General features: G+C 39.7%; 1 protein-coding gene and 1 long non-coding RNA gene across 3 annotated transcripts in view; both read right to left on the bottom strand.

Annotated features, from left to right (window-relative positions):
* The window catches only part of LOC140843633 (uncharacterized), an 89,632-nt gene extending 73,610 nt beyond the window's left edge, over positions 1-16,022 (bottom strand). The window contains exons 1-2 of the long non-coding RNA XR_012121543.1: positions 14,464-16,022; positions 5,499-5,587 (exon numbers count right to left, since the gene is read on the bottom strand). This is a non-coding gene — a long non-coding RNA (uncharacterized lncRNA). The remainder of the gene's footprint in view (positions 1-5,498; positions 5,588-14,463) is intronic.
* A 1,911-nt stretch (positions 16,023-17,933) lies between these two features.
* The window catches only part of PAH (phenylalanine hydroxylase), a 64,085-nt gene continuing 56,100 nt past the window's right edge, over positions 17,934-25,918 (bottom strand). For both annotated transcript variants that reach the window (XM_073213725.1, XM_037007122.2), the window contains 2 exons: positions 23,628-23,743; positions 17,934-20,591 (listed from right to left, as the gene is read on the bottom strand). In XM_073213725.1, coding sequence (XP_073069826.1) covers positions 20,548-20,591; positions 23,628-23,743 — 160 coding nt within the window. In that variant the 3' untranslated portion in view covers positions 17,934-20,547. The remainder of the gene's footprint in view (positions 20,592-23,627; positions 23,744-25,918) is intronic.

A 25,918-nucleotide genomic window follows, 5' to 3' on the forward strand; every position in this document is an offset into this window, starting at 1 on the left:
CTAAGAGTAGTCAAGTTTCCTTTGGAAAATGGCAACAACCAAGTCTTTTCCTACTAATCATGTATCACAAAAAAATTGCCTTCAAACATTGCAAGGCAGCCAACACCTTTCAGTAAATTACACCATGTAACTGGCTTAGGCCTCATTAGGCTTGCCCTCTTTGGCTTTAATAAGGGAACAGCCACTTCCCTTTTGCAGTCCTCTTGGGAATGGATTTCTTCACTTTTTCCCTGAAAGGTCAGGACATACCCCTTTCCCTGAATCCCTCATCAAGCAGGAGGAGCTCAGCCTTTTGTTATCTTCTTGTGAAGCTCCTTGTGAAGTAAACATGAATTTTACTTACAAATAAGATACGTTTGCAATTTTTGATAATTTCTATGTGCAAAACAAACCATTTTCTTTTGAACAAGGATCCTTAGAGTGAATTCTCTTGAATGTGTACCTAGCACCCCCCTTCCTCTTTCCTAGCAGGACACAATTTTGTTTAGGAATCATTGCCGTCCTTAGCGTAGCCTTGTGTGTGCTCAGTATTCACTTGGCCGCACTATCCCATTTGCGCCTCTGAATGCGTATTTACCCTTCACCACTCTGACCCGGGGCCCTGACCTGGCAACAGGTGTGCAGTGTGGCATGGACAGCTCCCTCACACCACAGCTTTCAGCAAGTGGTACGAGGATAATTTGGGGGCATTTCTTCTGCTGGCTTCCTCCATTGCTAAGTAGTCGCAGGTTGACAGAATCTCCCTGGGAGTGGGCACAGACCCTCCTGGGCAGCCCTCTCCAAAAGGTTCTCTGTGTCAGTGTTCTGATAACAGCTCCCCACTCCTTGGGCTGAGGAGAGGTGATGGCCCCTGTTGCAGCTAGCTCTTGGGTACTGCACCATCCCTGGTTGAGTTCCCTTAACTTTGCCCACAACTTTGAAAATAGTCACTTTGTCACTTAATTACATTCTTCTCTTTTCGCTAGTTTAATATGTCATCAGCTTCCTGCTGAGATCCTGCCCATGATGTGTGACTCACATCTCCAGTTTCACGCATTGGATCCTGATGAGTCTAATCTAGTCACAGCATCCCATTCACGAGAAATCAATTCCAACTCTGGGCTAAGGCAATCAGAGCATGATATTCCCTTAAGAAATGTTTCTGATCCACAGATGGGCGCCTGATGTAAGTTGATGGAAGATGTCTTAGTCTGTTTGGGCTGCTACAACAAAATATCACAGCCTGGGTGGCTTATAAACAGCAGGATTTATTTCTCACGGTTGTGGAGGCTGGGAAGTTCAAGATCAAGGCACCAGCATGATTGAGTTCTGGTGAGGGCCCTCATCCTGGTTCATAGCTGGCATTTTCTCACTATGTCCTCACATGGGGAAAAGGGAGAAGGGTCTCTGTGGGGTCTGTTTTATGAGGGCACTAATCCAATTCATGAGTGTTACAAAAGCCCCTTCCCAAAAGCCTCACCTCCTAAGACTACCATCCTTGGAATCCTTGGAAGTGAGAGTTTGAACATAAAAATTTTAGGGAGACACAGATATTCACCCTACAGCAGAAGGAAAGCACCTGGCCTCAGCTTCTGCCAGTAGCTATCCTGTAAGCATTAAGGAAGTCACTGAAAACAAAGCATGTTCATAGGGCAGAGCCCAGCATAATGGCACTGCTGAGATCAGAGCTCACGTTAGATCCAGTGCTATTTCCACAATGTGACATTTTCCTTTCAGTGATCTTCCCATCCAGGGCCTTTCTAATAATTTATGAAGCAATATTCAGTGCAAATGAGGGTCTCTACACTCCTTTGTCTTTTAGGTGGAAAGTGGGCAATGTGTTGAAGAGACTCCCTCTAGGGGCCGCTAAATACAGTTGCAGTTTACAGATTACACACGGTATTCAAACTTTTCTCATACACTCCCTTAAAGAATTTTATAAAAAATAAAAAGTGAATAAAAAATTCTATATACCCCTCATATGTTTATTATCTGAAAATTTTTATCATACTGTGCGAAGAATATAATTCCTGGTATATTAAAATATTGACATTTAAAATAAAACTGTAGATCATTCTTCTGTAAATATCCAATGAAATCTGAATTTGATTGCAATTTTATACTCACCATAATCCATTCAAAATGTGTGAATTAGCACTTTGTTAACAGCTAGAAATTTTATATCTTCTTCTTTTCTTAAATTCTATTTCCATTCCATATTGCACATAGAATTTTATCCCACTGCAAAATATTTATTCCTAAAAGTATTTTATTGATCTTTGCAACAAGACTATGAATATAAATTAAAAGTAAGTATTGTTTTTTAAAGTTTCCTGTGACTATAAGGTCTTAAAGGTTAAAATGCTTCTTTTGGATTGAATAGAATTTACAAATATTATTAGTATACATTTATAAATAATTACTAACTAAAAGTACATTTTAATTGTAATGCACTTAACACTTACTTCTATTTTACTTCTATTATTTCATATTGAACTTACAGCTAGAATGAGAAAGAAAACAATACTGATTTTGTGTGTGTGATTTTTAATTTTTTATAGTTGTAGGAGCTGAGAAACCTTATTGATGTAAATAGGCAAATGAGAATATAAGGCTTATTGCAATAATGTCATTCAAGTCTTTGAATACATTCAGATTATTTGCCAAAAGTATATAGTGATCTATCACCAGAAATTATTTTAATGAGCAATCAAATGTTTATTTTCTTCATAGCCCTTATCTCATAAAGGAATTATATTCTTTATTTCTTTATTTTGTGTCTCCCCTCCTGCCTTCCTACCCATTTATCCCAATGTAGACTTCACAAAAGCAGGAAATTTGCTTGCATTCTTTGCAATAGTGTAGGACAACTATAGGTAATAAACAAATGTTTGTTGAACAAATGGTCAAGGGCAAAAGAAAAGCAATCCTAGGGATGCTGTTAGGACAGGAGATAAGGGAAGATTGGATATGATGGTGACTGGGTTCTCCATGAGCTCAACTGTTGAAGCTTCCTTCTTCTCCATGAGTAGCTGCTTCAGTAAAAGAGAGGTTCTCCTGCGATCCCCAAATGTGTAGCAGGGACAACTCCAAATTCTCATGTACGCCTGGCCCCAGGGACTTTGGCAGCTACCCTCCTGTCCTGTCCTTAGCAGGATTCCCTAATAGATCCCCCAGGAGACTGAATGACCATCTGTGGTGTCCTCAGGTAATTCTAATGTTTTTGGTGTGCACCTCAAATTTTGTTCATTTCCCAGCTGTGTGCCACTTAGGGAAAAGCTTCTAGAAGGCACCAATGGTACCTTGACTTATATTTCCTTGCCATTTGAAGGTCTACAAGTTTCATCTTCATATTTAATTTTTATTCTTCGGCCAGCTTGTAAAGTGGGCAGGACAGGAATTATCCCTTACGATGAGAAGACTGAGGCCCAGGGAGGCAAAAAAAACATACCCAATATAATTAATAGATGGCTGAGCATTGCTTTGAATGCTTAGTCTAAAAGCAGTGTAGAGTTGAATTTAAATCCAGCCTGCTGTAACAAGTAAATAGTGTGACTATAGGAAAGTAACTTAACTTTTCTGGACCTCAGTTGACTCAGTAAAATGGAGCTATTAAGAACATTTGACATCAGGGTGAAATTAATATTTCTATAGCCTTACCACTCACCAGTACATTACCTTCCCTGCTGTGAGGAGGTGTTGTTATTATCATCCCCATTTTAAAAGTGAGAAAACTGAGCAATAGCGTAATAGTATGGTCTCCAAGAGTGTGTGCTTTGGAGTCAAGCTGCCTGACCTAACTTCCTGGCTCTGTAACTGCCTACCTAAGTGGCCTTAGGCAAGTTACATAATACCTGCCTGTCACAAGGTAAAAGGCAATATAAGTCAGCTAGTATTTTTAGGCAGCTTTTCCAAGGCCACAGCTAGTCAGTCTGATTCCAGACACCATGCTCTCAACCAAAACACTTTTGTCTTTGGAACCAGAAAGTCAGAAAGAGATGGGAAGGTAAATATGACAGAGAGAAAGAAAGAAAAGCTTCATAGGCAGGAGGTTTGAGATAGAAAGGACAGGAGAGAGAAATTTGTGGAGTATCAGGGTATTTGCTGTGAGGAAAGAAATTGAATTCCTCTTAGATCCCTTTTCCAGAGATTCCAGTGAAGAATTAAATTGCTCAACAATGCTTCTTTGCCACAAGAATGATATTTCTTCAGAAAGTAATACTGTGGTAGAGATAGGCCACAAGGCAGCACAGCTTTCTTTGAGTTAAAATTTCTGAAAAAGTGCCTGCAGTTCACTCTGGGCAGGGCCTCCAGTGTAGGTACATGGAGATAAGGGACACAAATTTCTAGGGTAAATGCCACTGGGTGCAGGTCTCCCAGCAGCTAAGAAACCTGTATACTGTGATACTCATTCTATACTGGGAACTGATCAACTGACCAATCTAGGTATCAACCCACAGAGGGCATCCAGGCAGAAGCCACACTCCCTTCTCTGCCTCTATGTCCTTCCATCTCAGTGCCATATTAATTAACCCACATCTCCTGGCAGGCTGTACCTGGAAAGGTCCACCACCTCTTCCAAGGTAGATTGGTCCCCATCCACATTCTTGGCCTGGAGAAGAGGAAAGGTCACCTATTTTTAGCTGGCATAGGTGTTACCTGTGGCTACCTGCTAGGTGACAGTGAATAGGCTCTACACTGACCTATAACCTTCGCATCTTCCAACAACCAGCTCTCCCCTTTGCCTGTAGTTCTGACAATCATACCCAACATGCAGTGAGCAACTCTGCTTGCTTAGTGAAACCTACTGTGTTTTCTGTAGAACGTTACCTCACCTTACCTTAGAGGATTGTTGTGCTGCAGGATATCTAGTCTCTTCCCAGCTTCCAGATTTTATAAATTCAGTGTGTACCATATGGTCCCTACGGTTCCTCTACAAAATGCTATTGATACTATCAATACTGAAAATAAGGGCCAGCATTTCCTGACCACTAACTGTATGTCTTCTGTAAGTACTTAGTATACATTAGCATATTTACTCCCTAGAAAAGATCCTGTGAGTTATGTATGTATGTATGTATTCTTATCTTGAATTTGCAAATGACAAAACCAAAGTTAACAAGATTAAATACATTCCTAAAGGTTGCACAGTTAGTAGTGGGGGAACCAGGATGAAAACCCAGCCTACCTGAATCTGGGTTTCCCACTCTGCTATGTGGAATCACTCCTTCCATGGTACTCATGAATAGGAGAGTGCAATTTACATATGTCTATGTATTTGCGGTTAGAGTTTTTGAATGGCAATATATATATTAGCCTAAATCCATATTCAGATTTCCAGCCACATTTTTTGGAAAAATAGGAGTTTGCCTCTCAGAACCCTGCATGATGATGACAATGATGGTATTTATTTTTCAATGTAGATGAAAATCTTGCTTGGAATCCTCTTTTGGATGTTTGGAGAATATAAATAGTAAGTTACAGCATGGAATTCAGACGAACAAGGGCATTTCACTTACAGGGTGATAGTGCTCCAAATCAGGTCCATACTTGGTCACGAGGTAGTGGCAGTTGTCAACATCTTATGTTTTTCCTGGAGACTAGAGAACTGTAAAAAAGAGAAGTGAAGATACCTGAGTTAAGAGAGAGCAAAAAAAAAAAATACATTAAAATAAATAATTTCATAGGATACAGGTTTCTGAATGGCAATCTTGGAAAGAATTAATGCCAAAGCTTGTATGAGTAACACATGCTACCGTAATCATTATAATAAATGCTATGTACCTCTGTCTTAATTTGGGTTTTCCCAGAAGCAGTCCCTGAGAAAAGGATTATTGCAAATAATTTATTTAGGAAATGAGGCTAGAAAAATAGGAAAGAGAGAGAGGGAAGGAAAAGCAATCGTTAAAGAGAGTTTTAACAATCAGTCACTATTGTGGGCAACTGAGCTTAACCCCACTGAGGAAATTCTGGGAGTTAGTGTGTGTGTGGTGGGGGAAACCTTTACCAATTTTTATTGGTCATTTGTAGAAGGTGTAAGTTATTGGTAACACTGTCTTTAATTATTGTCTTTTCTTCCCTGTCTCTCTTCCTATGTTTCTATCTTCTGTTCCTAAATTATTTGTCCTTGAATCCTTTTCTCAGGGTCTGCTGGGAGAACCCAATTTAAGGCAGAAGTTCACTGTGTTTTTTGATGATTATCATGGTGGTGTATTTCACTGATACAATTAATTCCTAGATAGTTTTGGTCTATCATACAGGTAGGCAAAGTGCTTTAGAATCCAGCTAAAACTTTCAAGAAGAGAAATTCAGAAACTAGCAATTCAAAGTCAGCTTCTGAACTGAAGTGGAAGGGCAAAGAGGTATAGGTGGGTCACTGACAACACATCTGAAGCAATTTTGCTTTCAGTGGGCAAGAGACAAATAGAAGCTAATGCTTATTGATTGCTGACAATTCACTTAATTATCACAGCCACCATATGAAGTAGGCACTATTGTTATTGGCATTTTGTAGCTAACAAATAGTACCTAATGGTAACATAATTGTTCCTGTTCAAATAGCTGGTAACTGGTAAAACCAGGATTTGAATGCAAAAGGTCTGACTCTAAAACTCATCATCATCTTATCCCATCTAAGTATGCAAATTATAGCTTCAGGCTCCTTAACCAATTTCCATTTTTCCAACTCCATCCTTCTTTTCCACCTTGGGTGTTTTTCTAGAAGAGAGCCAAATTGCTCGCAACAGATTTCCATTGCCTCTTGATTTTCATTTTTATAGGCAGGATTAGTGATAATAACTGTTGACACATAGCACTCTCCTGAGTTCTTTACAATTTTATCTTAGTTAATACTCTTAAAAGCCTATGAGGTAGGTTCTATTATATGCACACCTTACTAAGGGAACCAAAGCACAAGGTAATTTGCTTGAGGCCGTATATTCAGTGAATGGGAAAACCTTCCCAGCTTTCTCAGCCCTATTTCAGCCCAATTGGAGCCAGCACCACACACTCCTCCCTCCTTGCTGGTGGCCCAAGGGGCTGACTCTGCTCACCATCCTGCCCCACCAGCATGTGCCACAGCACACCCACCCTGCCAACTCCATTAGACCAGCAGCTTAGCCATCGTTGCAGGACAAACAGAGGGTGGTCCTGCCCACAATTATCCCAGCAGAAGCACCCCTGCTCAGCTCACAGTGGGCCAGCTGAGGCAAGCTGCCACTGTGGCAGACTCAAGTAGGCCATTGCTAACAGACAGAAAGGCATCCCAGCCCATAGCCCACCAACAGCAACTGGGCTTCCACCACAAGGAAAACCAGGCACTGAAGAGTAAAGAGTCTTGAGCTTCTGGGCACCACAGGATGCCTTCTTCATTAAAGCCATTACTCTCTAGACCAGGAAGCATAGCAGATCTATCTAACAAAGGAAGAAACACAGAATCTCTGATATGAAGGTAGAGGAATATGTTTCAAACAAAAGTACAGGATAAGACACCAGAAAGAGGGCTAAATGAAATGGATATCACCCATCTTCTTGGTAAAGATTTCAAAATAACAGCCATAAATATGCTTACTGATCAGCAGAAAACTAGTGAAGATCTCAGGGAGGATGTAAACTGAAAAAGAGCCACTAAGAGCTGAAGAATATAGTAACTGAAATGAAATATACAATGGAGGGAATGAGTGATAAATTGCTGCAAGTAGAGAAGACAATCTACAAGATGGAGCTTAGAGAATAGGAAAACACCCAAGCTGAGGAACAGAGAGAAAAAAGAATCTCTAGAAATGGGAAGATGCCAAGAGAGCTGTGTAACAACTCCAAAGAAAACAATATTCACATAATAGGGGAACTAGGAGAAAAGAAAGACAAAGGGGTAGAAAGTCTCTTTGAAGAAATAATTGCTGAAAACTTCCCCAATCTGTATAAGGAAACAGACCCCCAGATCATGAAAGGACAGAGAACCCCTAACAAGAGGAGCCCCAGAAAGACAATACCAAATGTGTAATAATTAAAATGGCAAAGATTAAGGATAAGAAAGGGTATTGAAAGTAGCCATAGAGAGAAGAAAGATTACTTATAAGGGAAACCCCATCAGGATGTCAGCAAATTTCCCTGTAGAAACTTTACAGGTCAGAAGGGAGTGACACGAAATATTTAATGTACTGAAACAGAAGGACCTTCAACCAATAATTCTCTATGCAGCAAGATTATCATTCAAAATTAAAGGAGATTAAAATTTTCCCAGATAAACAAAGGCTGAAGGAATTCAATGTCACTAAACTGGCATTAGAGGATATGTTAAATGGACTGTAGATGGAAATGTTCTTAAGCCTAAATAGTTTTCACCAGTGAAAATAAACAAGTATGAAATTAAAACAAAAGTAGTAAAACTAACTATACACAAAATCAGTCAAGGGATACACAAAAAGCGCAAATTATGATATTTAATACATAAAGTGTGGAGGAAGAAGATGAATAAAAAGGAAGTACTTTTAGATTATGTTTGAAACAGAGTGATCATCAACTTAATATAGACTGCTATATAGTTAAGAAACTATCCATGAACCTTATGGAAACCACAAACCTAAAGTCTATAATAAATACACAAAAATTAAAAAAAAAGAAATCCAATCACAACACTAAAGAAAACCATCAAATAACAAGATAAGAGTGTAAGAGAGGAAGAAAGGAACAGAGAGGAACTACAAAAACAACCAGAAGATAATAAAATGGCAATAAGTACATACCTATCAATAATTATCTTAAATGCAAATGGGCTGAAGGCACCCATCAAAAGACATAGAGTGGCAGAATGGATAAAGAAATAAGACCCATCCATAAGCTGCCTGCAAGAGACTCATTTCAGATGAAAGACATACACAGACTCAAGGTGAAGGGATGGAAAAAGATATTTCATGCAACTAATAGGGAGAAAAAAGCAGGAGTCACAGTATTTATATCAGACAAAATAGACTTCAAAACAAAGAAAGTAACAAGAGACAAAGAAGGACATTACATAATGATAAAGGGGTCAGTCCAACAAGAGGATATAACCATTATCAATATTTATGAGCCCAACATAGGAGCACCTAAATATGTAAAACAGATACTAACAGAATTAAAGGGGGAAATAGACTGCAGCTCATTCATATTATGGGACTTTAACACACCATTTACATCAATGGACAGATCTGCCAGACATAAAATAAATAAGGAAACAGAGGCACTGAACAACACATTCGATCAAATGGTTTTAACAGATATCTACAGAGCATTCCACCCCAAAGCAGCAGGATACACATTTTTCTCAAGTGTGCATGAACAATCTCCAGAATAGATTACATGCTAGGCCACAAAAAGGGCCTCAATTAGTTCAAAAAGATTGAAATTCTATCAAGGAATTACTTAGACCACCTGATATAAAACTAGAAATAAATTCCATGAAGAAAACAAAAAACCCCATAAACACATGGAGGCTAAACAACATGCTTTTAAATAATCATTGGATCAATGAACAAATAAAAACAAAAATCAAGCAATACATGAAGACAAATGAAAACAAATACACAACAGTCAAAAATTTGTGGGATGCTGCAAAATCAGTTCTAATAGGGAAGTACATAGCAATACAGGCCTCCTCAAGAAACAAGAACAATCCCAAATAGACTCTAAGCTCACAATTAAAGAAACTAGAAAAAGAAGTGCAAATGAAATCCAGAATTAGTAGAAGGGGGGACATAAAAAGATCAGAGCAAAAATAAATAAAATAGAGAAGAATAAAAACAATAGAAAGAAATCAATAAAATGAAGAGCTGGTTCTTGGAGAAGATAAACAAAATATATAAACCCCTAGCCAGACTTACCAAGAAAAAAAAAGGACACAAATAAACGATATCAGTAACAAAAAAGTAACAGTTACAACTGACACCACAGAAATAAAAAGAATAATTAGAGAATTCTATGAAAAACTAGATGCCAGTAAATTGGACAACCAAGAAAAAGTGGACAATTTCCTAGAAAAATACAACCTTCCAAGACTGACCCAGGAAAAAACAAAATCTGAACAGACCAATTACCAGTAATGAAATTAAACTCCTAATCAAAAAACGCCCAACAAACAAAATTCCAGGACCAGATAGCTTCATAGCTGGATTCTACCAGACATTTAAAGAAGAGTTAATACCCATCCTTCTTAAAGTATTCCAAAAAGTGGAAGAGGGGGGAGTACTGCCAAACTCATCCTATGAGGCCAGCATCACTCTAATGGAAAAACCAGGCAAAGACACTACAAAAGAAGAAAAGTATAGAACAATATCACTGATGAGCATAGGTGCAAAAATCCTCAACAAAATGTTAGCAAACTGAATTAAAAAATACATCAAAAGGATCATCCATCACATCCAAGTGGGATTTATTACAGGGATGCAAGGATGGTACAATTTTCATAAATCAATCAATGTGATACACCACACTAACAAAAAGAAGGATAAAAAAACCACATGATCATCTTTATAGTTGCTGAAAAGCATTTGATAAAATTCAACATCCATTCATGATAAAAACTCTCAAAATGGGTATAGAGGATACATACTGCAACATAATAAAGGCCATATATGACAAATCCACAGCTAACATCATACTCAATAGCAAAAAGCTGATAGCTTTTCCTCTAAATCAGGGACGAAACAAGAATGCCCACTCTCACTACTTATATTCAACATAGTACTGGAGGTGCTAGTCATGGCAATCAGATAAGATAAAGAAAGAAAAAGCATCCAAATTGGTAAGGAAGAAGTGAAACTGTCAGTATTTGCAGATGACATGATATTATACATAGAAAACACTAGAGACTCTGCCAAAAAACTATTAGTACTAGTAACTGGATTCAGCAAAGTTGCAAGATAAAAAACTAATATACAGAAATATACTGTGTTCCTATATACTAATGATAAACAAGCAGAGAATCAGGAAAACAATTCCATTTACATTGCATCAAAAAGAATAAAATACCTAGGAATAAATATAACCAAGGAGGTGAAAGACCTGTACTCTGCAAACTATAAGAAGTCTTGAGAGAAAGTAAAGAAGACATAAATAAATGGAAACCTATCCCATGCTCATGGACAGGAAGAATTAATATTGTCAAATGGCAATCCTGCCTAAAGCAATTTACAGATACAATGCAATTCTCATCAAAATACAAAGGCATTTTTCAATGAATGAGAGCAAATAATCCTCAAATTCATATGGAACCACCAAAGACCCCAAATAGCCAAAGCAATCCTGAGAAAAAAGAACAAAGCTGGGGGGATTATGCTTCCTGATTTCAAGCTATACTACAAAGCTACAGTAATCAAAACAATTTGGTATTGGCACAAGAACAGACCTGTAGATCAATGAAACAGAATAGAGAGCCCAGATATAAACCCATGCATATATGGTCAATTAATATACAATAAAGTAGCCATGAATATACTGTAGGGAAAAGACAGTCTCTATAATAACTGGTGTTGAGAAAACTGGACAGCTACATATAAGTGAATGAAACTGGATTACTGTCTAACTCCATATGCAAAAGTAAACTTGAAATGGATTAAAGACCTAAATGCAAGACATGAAACCATAAAACTCTTAGAGGAAAACAGGCAAAAACATAAGCATGAACAATTTTTTCCCAGATACATCTCCTCAGGCAAGGGAAACAAAATAAAAATGAACAAGTGGGACTACACTAAACTAAAAACTTTTGTATAACAAGGGCACCAACAGTAGAACCAAAAGGCACCCTACTGTGTGGGAGAATATATTCATAATTATTACTGGATAAGGGGTTAACATCCAAAATATATAAAGAACTCATGACTCAACACCAATAAATAAATAAATAACCCGATTAAAAAATGGGCAGAGCACCTGAACAGACATTTCTCCAAAGAAGACATACAGATGGCCAACGGGGACATGGAAAGATGCTCCACATCACTAATCATCAGGGAAATGCAAATCAAAACCACAATGAGATATCACCTCACACCAGTCAGGATGGCCACTATCCAAAATACAAGAAATAATAAGTGTTGGGCAGGGATGTGGAGAAAAGGGAACCCCCCCTACACTGTTGGTTGGAATGTAAATTGGTACTGCCACTGTGGAAAGCCCTATGGAGATTACGCAAAAAACTAAAGATAAAAATACCATATGACCCAGTAATTCCACTTTTAGGATTTACCCAAAGGAAACAAAATCCCTGATTCAAAAAGATACATGCACCCATGTTTATTGCTGCATTATTTACACTAGCCACGAAAAGGAAGCAACCAAAGTGTTCATCAATAGATGTATGGATAAAGAAGAAGTGGTACATATACACCATGGAATGTTATTCAGCCTTGAAAAATGAAGAAATCCTGCCATTTATGAGAACATGGGTGGACCTAGAGGGTATTGTGTTAAGTGAAATAAACCAGGCAGAGAAAGACATATACCATATGATTTCAATTATTTGTGAAATATAAAAACAAAACAAAATGAACAAAATCGCAGTAGACTCACAGACACTGAGAGGTGACTGGTGGTTACCACAGGAGAGGGATTGAGGTGGGTGGGTGGGGAGGGGAAGGGGGATAAAAGGGCACAAAAGTTCTCAATCATAATACAGGTTGGTCACAGGGATGTAGTACAGCATGGAGAACATAGCCAGTGATTATGTATCATCTTTCTATGTTGACAGATAGCAACTGCACTAGTTTGGGGTGAGTACTTAATAATGTGGTTAACTGGTAAACCAGTGGGTTGTATAACTGAAACTAATATAAGATTGTATATCATCTATAATTCAGTTTTATAAAAAAGAGAAAGATTAGTAATTGACATCTTCATTCCTTATTTTATTTCTGATGTCAGTGGTATTTGTTTATTACAGAAAATATGAATAAAATAAAAACAAAAAAAGTTCATATTATCTTTAATCACATCATTTTACTTTTCTTTAAAACAGTATATGAAGTAAAGAGTGAAGACAGCCTCTAACTCTCATCCCAGCCCCATGTAACCACTGTCCACATTTTGGTAGTGGTTTCTTTCTTTTTTTTTCCTTTTTTCTTCTCTCCTTTCTTTTTTCCCCTCTGATCGTAGAAACATACTTCCAGACCATTACATACATATACGTCATTCACAGCTTTTTTTAAAAAATGATAATGTGATCATGTTTTTCACTTAACAATACCTCCTAGACTTGCTTGATAACATTTACGGATTTACCTCATTTTATTTCTAGTTCCTGCACAATATACACATATATAAAAAATCTAAACAATTATCTGAACAATTTCTTATTGATGGACATTTGGCTTGTTTCAAAATACTTGCTAATACAAAACATACTGCAAGAATCATCTTGGTACACCTTTTTATACTCCCCAGTTGGTATCTTCTTAGAGCATTTTGCACTTGCCTGAAGATGTCAGAGGGTTGGGATGTCCCCCCTTTGAACTAACCAGATAAAGCTTAAATGAATATTTAGTTTCCAGACTCCCACACCCCCTTCCACAATACTTCATGCTTTAGATTCTAATTTATATGCACACAATCAGCAGCAATTACTTGAATTATGAATGCTTAAAGGCTATAGCATGTCTGCATTCCCATTCTAATACCCAATCAGGAAGAAAATCTAGTGGATGTCTTTCCTCATCCCTCCTCCATCTCTCCCGGCTCCCACCTCCACCTAGGACCAGTCTTCCACCCTGAACACTGTCTCTAGGGCCTGCACTGAGTCTTTTTTGGATTCACAGAGAGCAAATTCTTAGAAACTGTTGCTCAGTTGAATTGAAGTATGCTTCCCATTCTTCCCCACATGGACCATCCTTCCACCCTAACACAAAGAAAGGTCCAGTTCCTTAAACAAAGGCTGTATCTGTGAAAGTTTTCTCAATCTTGGAGAACTAGAACTTTTTCTCCTTGAGCTCTGTCTCTACATATAGAACGGAAACCTATACAGAACACCAACCTGAAGCAGAAGGACCTCACATTTCCTATTCCCCCCACTTCTCAACAAAAGTCAAGAACCACCATCCCCGCCACCCCCCACACACCTTAACCTAAGCTTGGCCCAAGTGACCAACCTCCCTGTCAACTCTTTGCACAGAACTTGGAAACTGACAGATCTGGAAAGAGGGAAGATGGGGACTGTGGAGACCTCCCAGTGGTTGGCCAAATTGGGATACTGCAAAGAGCCCCTGTGCGAGAGGGTATTCCACCTCCTGCCAACGTCTTCCCCTGGAAAGACGGGTTAAGAAGGGCTGGAAATGGGGTAGGCAGAGGAAGGCTGTGAGTGAGCTTATTGTCCTGGAAAATCTCAGCTGCACTGGGAAGAGAGGCTTCTGACAGGTCTCTCCCCCTTTCCCTCACTTGGATGTGACCACCGTCCGAAAGCAAAGCAGTATCTCCACGACAGCCAGCCTTCCTCCAGGAGAAAAGCAAGCCTACCTCCGCCCTCTCATCTCTCAGGGCCAGGACGCCGTCTCTCCGCTGTCATCTCCCTGGGTGCTGCCTCTGGGCACTGAAGCTGAGCTCCCACCTAGCTGCAGACCTAGGTCTTCATGGCGTGCCTCTTTCGTGACTCTCCGGCTCTGAGGCTTTGTGGGGCGCCTAGCTCAAAGCCGAGCCTCAGGCTCCTAGAAGACACCCAGGGGTGGTTGGGGAGCAGAGCAAGAGGAGGCTGATCCAGGCAGGCACACCCCTGGTGGGCGGGTTGGAACTACAGACAGCCCTGCGGTGGGAGGGCAGGACCTCAGGGTGGGAGCTGTCCGTGGTCCTGAGCGACGTCAACGCCTGGCTATTAAAGCCCAGAGGGCCCACCCACCTTCCGCTTGAACTGGTAGAGGGGTCCCTGGCTAAGGAGCCGGAAATAGCTTTAATCAGCCAGCTCCGAGGCAAGGTCCGAGAGCCGGTCTCCCTTCCGCACCCTCCAGAGCACGTCTTTGCTTTAGCGAATCTGAAGCTTTCTTTCTTTCCCAGTCAGTGTCATCTCCCTTCAAGGGCACAAAAGACTTTAACTCATTTGATGCCTCCCACCTTCTCAGCCGCACCCCTTCCCGAACCTGTTTCCCCTCCAACTCCCTCCCCTGAACCACCTCGGATCCTGATGGGAAAACTCGAGGTGAGCCTTGCGTAGGTCATTTCCAATTTTACTCCTGATCCCCAAATCGCCGGGCTGACCCTGGTAATTATAGGGCAGCTGAGGCCAGAACTGGTCCAAAATCCACTGCCCTGGACTGCACGTCGAGGGGAACGGAACTTAAATTTCGTCAAATACAAACTGGGTCTTTGGAACGGTGAAGCTTGAGCCTCATTAAATGGAGCGTGTGTTTGAGGCTCCATCTGAGTTGATTCTGAGCCAGGACTCCTATGGAGCGCGCTCCCTTTTAGTTCAGAGAACTCCAGGGGAAGCAGGAGAAAGCGCGGTCAAAGGACCGGGTGATTCCTAACTGGAAACATCGAACTGCTAAATTAACTCGGCGTCAGAGGGGCGCTGCCATGTCGCCATCACATTGATTATTTTAACGTGCCTGGTACCGCGCTGAGCAGGAAGTAGACGGTCAAGTATTTCTTGAATTAAACCCGAAAAGTGCAGTAAATTGCGCTTTTCAATTGTAATTTAAGTGATTCTGTCGCCCAGCCCCCACTCCCGTCAAACCGTACAGTTGATCGCAGATTTTAGCGACATTTATTCTACCATCTTTGATGAGTGTGGATGGTGCAATACTTAAGAGGAACAAGATTTTTTTCTTATCACATCCGCATATTTGAGGGACTACTTTTGTCCTACCCTATTTTGCAGGGATAGTTATTTCCATCTGGCCTTCCACGTTAGCTTTTTCTGTAGTCAGCTTTGGAGTGAAGTGCTCAGAGGGGAAATGGCTTGACTACCATACCAACGACTTTTACTTTTTAAAACTGGTCTCCACTTCCTTCCCCTGGAAAGACAAAAAGCTTTGCAGTATTCTCCCACAAACATGGTTTAGGGGAATAGAGGCTTAGGGGAAGGGCCAAGTGGAGTCCTCAGCTCAGCCTGGACTCATCTTGTGGCCTCTTCAGAGATTAAAAGACTGGTGTGTGTGTGTGTGTGTGTGTGTGTGTGTGTGTGTGTGTGTGTGTGTGTGTGTGTGTGTGTTAGCATGGGCAACTTCTTAAAGAGATTAAAAGACTGGTGTGTGTGTGTGTGTGTGTGTGTGTGTGTGTGTTAGCATGGGCAACTTCTTAAAGAGATTAAAAGACTGGTGTGTGTGTGTGTGTGTGTGTGTGTGTGTTAGCATGGGCAACTTCTTAAAGAAATCCATGGGCCACGCTTTTGAAAAAAGAGATGTAAGGAGGAAACTCAAAGACACAAACGAAGGTGTGTCTAACCCCTTTCTAAATCCAAATTCTACTCTCCTCTGACATGAAATCATGGAAATCAGCCCTTTGCTGCCCCTCCTTCTATTTGCAAGGTAAGTGCAGAAAAGGACAAGATGCAGCTGGAATTTCTTTGAGAATCTTTGGGAATAAAGAAACCTTGGGGAGGTTTAAGTCGGTTTCTTTTTAAATAGATGCTCTAATTTATCTTTAGTAACAGTAAGCCATAGGCATCCAAAGACTGCACCTGTTTCAATAATCTCAGTGAAGTAGTCTGATCCAACTACTTTCTTTGAGTATCACCTATTTCCTAGAAATGAGCTGAGGAAAAATTAAGGACTGCTGTTCAGGTTGCCATTCATTTTTTATCTATTTAGGTAAACTGAGAAATAAGCTGGTGCTTGCTTCCTGCATCAAATCTTCTTAGACACTTAAGAAGCCCATCTCTTAGAGGGGCACATCTTCTTGTCTTTCATTTCTTTTTATGAATATTCTCGTGAAGGGATGGTTTTCATAAAAGGAACATACAAAAAGGTATTGTTAAAAAGTAACCATGTATAGATGAAGAGGATGTGGTACATATACACAATGGAATATTACTCAGCCATAAGAAAAAATCAGATCCTACCATTCGCAACAACATGGATGGAGCTAGAGGGTATTATGCTGAGTGAAATAAGCCAGGCAGAGAAAGACAAGTACCAAATGATTTCACTCATATGTGGAGTATAAGAACAAAGGAAAACTGAAGGAACAAAACAGCAGCAGAATCACAGAACCCAAGAATGGACTAACAGTTACCAAAGGGAAAGGGACTGGGGAGGATGGGTGGGAAGGGAGGGATAAGGGTGGGGGAAAAAGAAAGAGGGCATTACAATTAGCATGTATAGTGCGTGGGGGGCACAGGGGTGGGGCTGTGCAACTCAGAGAAGACTAGTGATTTTACGGCATCTTACTACGCAGATGGACAGTGACTGTGAAGGGGTATGTGGGGGGGACTTGGTGAAGGGGGGAGCCTAGTAAACATAATGTTCTTCATGTAATTGTAGATTAATGATACCAAAATAAAAAATAAAAAATAAAAATAAATAAATAAAAGTAACCATGTATATAGAACCTGGAGGACTACAATCAATCTTCTTTGCAATTGTTTATCACTTGAAACTTACTCTTTAACAGAATTGTGTTTACTACAGACAAGAAGGTGCACTGTGCCTTAAAGTTAGCAGAGTTCAAGGTGAGATGACAAATGAGAAAATTCACAGCACAGAAATTATTAGAGCCATTTCTAGCACATATCAGGTCTACTTACTATTTATAAACCTACACAAGCTATGAAAAGGCAGTGATTGTGTGTGTGTGTGTGTGCGCGCGTGCTTGGGTGTGTGCAGGTACATACTCCATTGGAAAGAGGAAACTGATCACTTTTTTCTCTTTCCTTTGAAAAGTCCATCTTTTATAGGCTTTTAATTTTGTCCCTTCTGTGATTTTTTTTTTTACATTTGGTAGGCAAGTCATGCATTGCTCTCACCATTTCACTATGGATAAATGACAAGTTTCAATGATGCAGTTTTCTCCCTTTATTAATTAACAAACATTTATTAAGTACTTGTCAGTTATAGTTGAAGCAATGTAAGTACAAACTACATAGACATAATCTAGTCTAAACTGGGTAATGTCTTTCTTTAAAACAATCATATCTTAGATAAAGATACAAAATTTTCAACAGTGTTTAAAAGGAAATATTGCATATTTAGTTGTTTCTCAACATTTTTCTTGCAAAACAGTCTATTTGTGAGGTGATTCAAGTCACTTAGAATTTTTTTAAAAAGACTATTGAGCACCTGCTATGTATTATGTGCTAAGGCTTGCAGAAGTGAAGAAAGTAGGCAAAGTTCATTTTTGTATCAAACTGACATTTCAGCAGTAGATTTTTGGAAACATAACCAAATATATAACTTAGAAACCTAGAATTAAGCTTAGATTCCTCTTTTGAGAAACTTACTGAACATGCTACTATACATTTGCAATATTTTTCATGTATTTCTCTTTTTTGGACACAAGATTAGTATTGTTTCTAAACATCTGCTAATTTATCAGATATTAAACAGTTAATACTACTAATACATGGAAATGTATTGAATCGCATTGCTGTAGGCTGGGCTTTTGTATCCAGATAAAAAGAGATAAGGACTGAGTAGCACATTATTAAAATTTCAGGTTTTCTTCCATTCAGTAGGTTCATCCATTCTTCTGTCGAAATTATAACCCAATCCTAAGCTTTGACTTCAAATACACTAAATTTGGGGGACTAAAAATTACAAAAACAAAATATTCAGTCTAAAATACTATGCATATTTCAATTCTAAAGCCAAGAAATTCTCTAATTTACACATACTGTTCAGTAAAGAAACATTTATCAAAATAGTCTCTTTGCAGAGTGTTTGGGATCTAGAGGAACACCAGAGAAAAGAACATTCCCACTTTTAGAATCAGTGCTTGTCAATGGGCTCTATAGACACATGAGGAAATAGATGCAAACATAAAAATCACAACTTCAAAGCAATGAACGCTCAGACACATTCAGACCAAATTGCTCCTTCCACCCAGCTGGCATACTTAGGCAGGTATTATTACACCTTAGTTAGTGGATCAGGGACACCTGTTTAAAAACACATGTTAGCATTTGTATTTCAAGGCTGGAAGGAATCATGATTCGTCCAGTTTAACTCCCTCAGGGTAAAAGTAAAACTGAGGTCCAAAGGGCCTTATGCAAGGTGACATAATAGGCAAATGGTAGAAGAGCCGCCAGAACTCAGGTGTTCTCACACTTAATATACCCAGTAGATTTGGCTAGGCATAAAAGTCACCTAGGGTACTTAGAAATGCAGGTGTCCGTGCCCTACGCCCAGAGATTCTTGTTGGGTAGTGCTGGGATGGTGCCCAGGATTTATTCAGTTTCTGAGTGACTTGATAGAGCTGGTCTGAGATTCAGACTTGAAGAAATACTATGAAAATCCTTTCAATTTTACTATTTCCAAAATAAAATGTTGAAGTGGTTTGAGAATTTCAAAGCATAGTTTTAAAGACATTGCTACTGCTCTCCACTGTGTCATATTTTCATGTATTTGCTTAAAATGCATAACCAACAAAAATCAAAGTTTGTTGACTATCCAGTCATGGTAAGATTATCACAACGTGCTCCTAAAATTGGTTGAGAATCTGAGATTCTAACCATACCTTTATGTGAGAAGAGACTACCCAGATAATGTATTTCTAAGGCAATGAGAGGAATATTTCATTCCAAGAAACATTTGAAACTACAAAATATTGTAACCACTCAACTTCTTTCAACATAATTAAAACTTTCATTTTTGTTGAGGATTTGCTATTTAATAATATATTCCCTTATTCATTCAATGGATATTTCCTGAATCTCTACCAGCCAGGCCTTTAGTTAACATCTTTTACATCATAAGTGTCTTCAATATATATCTCCCAAAACAGACTTGACAATTAATTGGCATATGATACTAGAAGTTGTGGGAGTCAAGTGTATTATCTTCCACAGCAGTATTTATGATTACAGTAAGACATACAGAAATGTTTCAGTGTTATACTATGAACTTTAACATTTATAACTACTTTTTAATGGGCTCCTGAATTAAAGGAAATCTACATAGACAAAATGACAAAGCAGTAATTAGAATCATAGTTCTTTGAAATAGAAAATGACCACTGTAGGTTAGGATTTATATTAAATCAAAAATGTCAATTCAGACTTGTGTTTTACATTCAGTAATATATACTCCTTCAGGAAATTCTGTCTGGGGAATAACAAAAGCATATATAAAGCTTGAATGAAGGAGGTCTCAATTTTAATTAACCTTGATGAAACACGACAGATTAATGATTTTAACTTGAGAGTATGGGATTTTCATCTCTAAATCAAAGATGACCCCAAAAGATTATGCTTTGGGGAATGTATTATTAATATGTTGTAACTTCAGATTATTTTGATTTATTTGCTAATCTTCTACCTTGTTCCAATAAAGGATTAAAGGCTATGATTTAAAATTAAGGCTTGCTCTTCAGAATTTTTGAGATGAAATGGAAGATGTAATTGTATTTCCATCAATAAATTCTCAGTTGACAGACCAGGTTCTGTCCATGGCTTCACTTTATTTTCTGCAGGGCACTGCAGAGGATTCCAATTTCACCTACAAAGAAGAAAAAAAGGGCTACTCATATCATAAACAAATACCCTTCAAGCGTCCACAATGTGTAACACACTAGGAATCAACAGGCTGTGGATATGCTGGGTATCACCCCAACCTTCAAGGAACCTCTGGCTTAGTAATGATATGATCTGGGCAGTTATACAGCATGTGGAATTACAAGTTTTAATGTAATTAGTTTCCTCTTTCCATAAACTGTTTCTCAGAGAAGGGGTTAACAGGTTTATCCCCAGAAAAATCATTAGAAAATCATTAGCTGCTGTCCTTTCCTTTTTGAGACCTTCCATAGATGTTTTCAAGAAGCTAAGCAGTTGAAACTAAAAGTGTGGTTCACACAAGGCTCCCACATCAGAATCACCTGGGGCCTTGTTATAAATACAAACCTCCAAGCCTTACCTCAAATTTAGTAAATTTAGTCTGTAACTATGAATCAGTACTGCTAAGTTTTAACTAGCTCTACAAGTGTTCTGATGCACACCGGGCTTGAGAATGCATGGTCTAAGCAGGTAACTCAGCCCAGACTGCAAGGCTACTGACTAAGGTACAATGGAGCACACCAACTCATGCCATGCTCTCACATGCCAAGGGACCACAGGGACATAGACCCTTCATGGGTGTGGAAGGGGCCCTGGAAAGGGCAGATCTCACTGCCTCTTAGGTTCTGAGGAAATGTAAGTATAAAGAGATGATAGAGCCTTTCATAGTTGAGATAGAGCGGGAAATGGGACAAGGGTCAAGCCATTGTAAAATCTACTTAGTCTGAAAAAGGCCCAGTTTATTCTTTTAACTTAATCTATATGTTGTTCTTCCTCTTCTTCCAGACCCTTAATCAATTAAGTATCTGAAACCAGGACAAGAGAGAAACCTCTTGGTGTAAATGGACCAAAGTAGATAAAGAATGCCGAGATTTGGATCAACACAGTCACCTAAATAACCCTATTCTTAAGGCACAACTTCAATTATGAATCACCTGTATACATCATGCCTTATGCCGACCCTACCCAAAAGGTCCTATAAAACACCAAACCCTAAACCCTTATGTGCACCTGCTCTCTGAGGTCATCCATGCACCCATCTGAGTGTTTGCTGTCTGATATCAAATAAACTTTCCAGCTGCATAAGCTGACTGCATTTTCTCTGAACTCTTTTCTATGATAATCACAAGAACTCTCCAACCTCCACCTCTCATGGTAAATGTCTGTCACTTTGCTATTTCATTCAGCTTTCTTGTCTTAACACAATCTTTTCTCTCTTCCTGTTTTATTTTAGGCCAGTAGGGAGAGGAAGTTCTCAGAACATAAACTCACCCCATCCAGTGCTCTGCAGCACCCCCAAATCCTGGGGTGAAGAGCTATAATTCCCAGGCTGTGAAAATTCAAGCAGACACTGGACACCACAGGACCCTGGCTTTACGAGCTGGCAAGCCATCTGCCCTACAGTGAGCAAAAGTTCAATGACCTTTCCTTTCCTTGCTCTGCTATTCCTTGCGCTCTGCTGCCTGCACAGCTGCTGACATTTGCTTCTACTCTTGCTTTAATGAATTCCTTTCTTGCTGGAACTTGTTGGACCTGATGGAGAATTCTTTCCCGGTCAGAGTCAAGAACCCCCCCATCATCTGGGCTGAGGTTTCACCTAGGGCTCAGGGAGAGACCTCCCCAGATGCAGCTGCCCAGCAACGCAGTCACATAGTTCTAAGGACCCTTCAGTTCCTAGATTTGTTATGCTGTGATTTAAAAAATTATCTTAGAAACAATGGCTGATGGAGTTATTTTTGCCTTTTCAGGGGAAATAAGAGGGAGAATGCAGCTATGGCTTGACCATCTGTCTTGTGTCCCAGCCTCAGGAACACTTGGCTGGCTTCTTTGGCGAACAGATCAGTTCCAGCTGAGGGTCCAAGAAGGAACCCATGGCAGCGAATCAGCCTTGGGCTTTTCCAGATGGATGATCACAGGATGGCCATACTGGATGGGGGAATGACTGTGACAGCCAGGGCCAGCCCCGGCGTATTAGAAGGGGCCTCAGGCAACATCAGAGGGGAATTAGAGGAGTAGTTCAAGCTCACCTGCCCTTTTAGCCTTTGTTACTATTACATATGACGGGAATCCCCACTTGGCCTGGAATTCTTCCCTTAGGCGTAAGTATCCCTTTCACGTTTCATCCATGCAATTAAAACTCTTGAGTACCTAACATGTTTTTTAGAAATAAGGATAGGTACTGGGGATTTGACAGTGAACCTGACATGGCTCTCTGCTTGGGTCTTGTTGGGAAGACAGACAGACAAGTAAACAACCACAAAATAATATAATAAGTACTCTGAGAGGCAATCTGGGAATGCCAGAACATAGGAGGGACACCCAAACTATCCTCCTTCATGAAATACCTATGAAAGACTTAAAAGATAAACTGGAGCTGGGGAACCTCTAAATGGGGAGAGGAATGAGAGTGTTTTAGGCAAAAGAACTGCTTGGGCAGAGGTCAGGAGCCAGGAGAGAGAAGGGAGTCAACAGCCTGTCAGTGCTGCTAGAGGGGAGTTTGAAGCACTGGAGCGAGAATCCACGATGACAGCATAACACTGCGATTTGTTAGGAGCAACTGCTATGATATCCTCATTGTCCAGAAGACTAGAAGGTCAACAGATGAGCTATGGGATGCCGGAGAAAGAATTTGTTTCTTAGGGGCTGAGGGTCCAGGCAGAGCAATATCCACAGGGCACTTAGAGGAACAGGGTGCAGAGGCACAGGACAGAGGAACACAGCAGTGAGAAGCCAGGCTGGAGAGGTGATATGGTGGTAGGAGGTGGGGTGGATTCCAGAATGTTGAAGAAGAAAGGATGCTCAAGGCAATTCTGGCCTTTCTGCCAAGTTTTTCTCTCTCAATAAACAAACGGCTTACCTGGAGATGCTTTTCTTTTTAATTCAATATTCAATACATTTTGCATTGCCTCTAAGTTGAAGGTAAGGAAACAGAGCCCTCTATTTCTGGGAAAGACAGTGGTCTCCTAGGGTGACCATTACTTACTGTTGATGGAGTCAGCCAAAATTTTAAGCTGCTGGGTATTGTCCAAGACCTCAATCCTTTGTGTGTATGGGTCATACCGAACTGAAAAGGGTCGTGGGATTGTAGCAGCAAACCTCCTGAAACCAAAATCACAGGCCTCAGTGAAGGGCTCCATTTAAGGAAAAATAAAGGATTTCTCAGCAGCATTCACCTGGCTTAACTGTAGCATTGAAACCTCACTAGAACAGGGGCTTTGGAAGCCAAACTGAGAAATGAAGTGGGGTTTCAGGGAGGTCCACTTGGGCAGCCTTGGTGTGCTGTGTGTGTGTGTGTGTGTGTGTGTGTGTGTGTAGGTGTGTGTGTATACAAACACACACACAAATACTTATTTAGTCACCTACCTCTAAAAAGACAGAGGTAGCTTACAGTAAAAACACAGAATATAATAAAGTCAAAATTCTTTTTTTTTTAAATTAAAGTATCATTGATATACACTCTTATGAAGGATTCATATGAAAAACACTGTGGTTACTACATTCACCCATATTATCAGGTCCCCCCCATACTCCATTGAAGTCACTGTCCATCAGTATAGTAAGATGCCACAGTCACTACTTGTCTTTGTGCTACACAGTCTTCCCCGTGACCTCACACACACCATGTGTACCAGTCATAGTACCCCTCAATCCCCTCTCCCTCACTCTCTATCCACCCTCTCCCACCCCTCCCCTTTGGTAACCACTAGTCACTTCTTGGAGTCTGTGAGTCTGCTGCTGTTTTGTTCCTTCAGTTTTGCTTCATTGTTATACTCCACAAATGAGTGAAATCATTTGGTGTCTCTTTTTCTCTACCTGGCTTATTTCACTGAGCATAATACCCTCCAGTTCCATCCATGTTGTTGCAAATGTAGGATCTGTTTCTTTCTTATGGCTGAATAGTACTCCATTGTGTATAGGTACCACATCTTCATTATCCATTCATCTACTGATGGACACTTAGGTTGCTTCCCTATTTTGGCTATTGTAAATAGTGCTGCAATAAACATAGGGGTGCATATGTCTTTTTGAATCTGAGATCTTGCTTTCTTTGGGTAAATTCCTAGGAGTGGAATTCCTGCGTCAAATAGTATTTCTATTTTTAGTTTTTTGATGAACCTCCATACTGTTTTCCACAATGGTTGAACTAATTTACATTCCCACCAACAGTGTAGGAGGGTTCCCCTTTCTCCACAGCCTCACCAGCATTTGTTGTTCCTACTCTTTTGGATGTTGGCCATCCTGACTGGTGCGAGGTGATATCTCATTGTGGTTTTAATTTGCATTTCCCTGATAATTAGCGATTTGGAGCATCTATTCATGTGCCTGTTGGCCATCTGAATTTCTTCCTTGGAGAATTGTCTGTTCATATTCCCTGCCCATTTATTAATAGGGTGATTTGCTTTTTGGGTGCAGAGGGATGTGAGCTCTTTATGTATTTTAGATGTTAACCCCTTGTAGGACAGGTTGTTTACAAATAAATTCCCCCATACTGTAGGATGTCTTTTTGTTCTACTGATGGTGTCCTCTGCTGTACAGAAGGTTTTTAGTTTGATGTAGTCCCATTTATTCATTTTTGCTTATGTTTCCCTTGCCCAAGGAGATGTGTTCAGGAAAAAGTTGCTCGTGTTTATATTCAAGAGATTTTTGCCTATGTTTTCTTCTAAGAGTTTTATGGTTTCATGACTTAACATTCAGGTCTTTGATCCATTTTGAGTTTACTTTTGTGTATGGGGTTAGATAATAATCCAGTTTCATTCTCTTACATGTAGCTGTCCAGTTTTGCCAACACCAGGTGTTGAAGAGGCTGTCGTTTCCCCATTGTATGTCCATGGCTCCTTTATCATATATTAAGTGACAATGTGTGCTTGTGTTTATATTTGGGTTCTCTATTTTGTTCATTTGATCTATGTGTCTGTTCTTGTGCCAAATTGTCTTGATTTCTGTGAGTTTGTAGTAGAGCTTGAAGTCAGGAGCATAATCCATCCAGCTTTATTCTTCCTTCTCAGGATTGCTTTGGCTATTTGGGGTCTTTTGGGGCTCCATATGAATTTTAGAACTATTTACTCTAGTTTGTTTAAGAATACCATTAGTATTTTGATAGGGAGTGCATTGAATCTGAAGGTTGCTTTAAGCAGAATGGCCATTTTGACAATATTGATTCTTCCTATCCATGAGCATGGGATGTATTTCCTTTTATTGGTATCTTCTGTAATTTCTCTCATGAGTGTCTTGTAGTTTTCAGGGTATAGGTCTTTCACTTCCTTGGTTAGGTTT

The sequence above is a fragment of the Manis javanica genome, chromosome 10, assembly GCF_040802235.1.
Source record: "Manis javanica isolate MJ-LG chromosome 10, MJ_LKY, whole genome shotgun sequence".
NCBI lineage: Eukaryota > Metazoa > Chordata > Mammalia > Pholidota > Manidae > Manis > Manis javanica.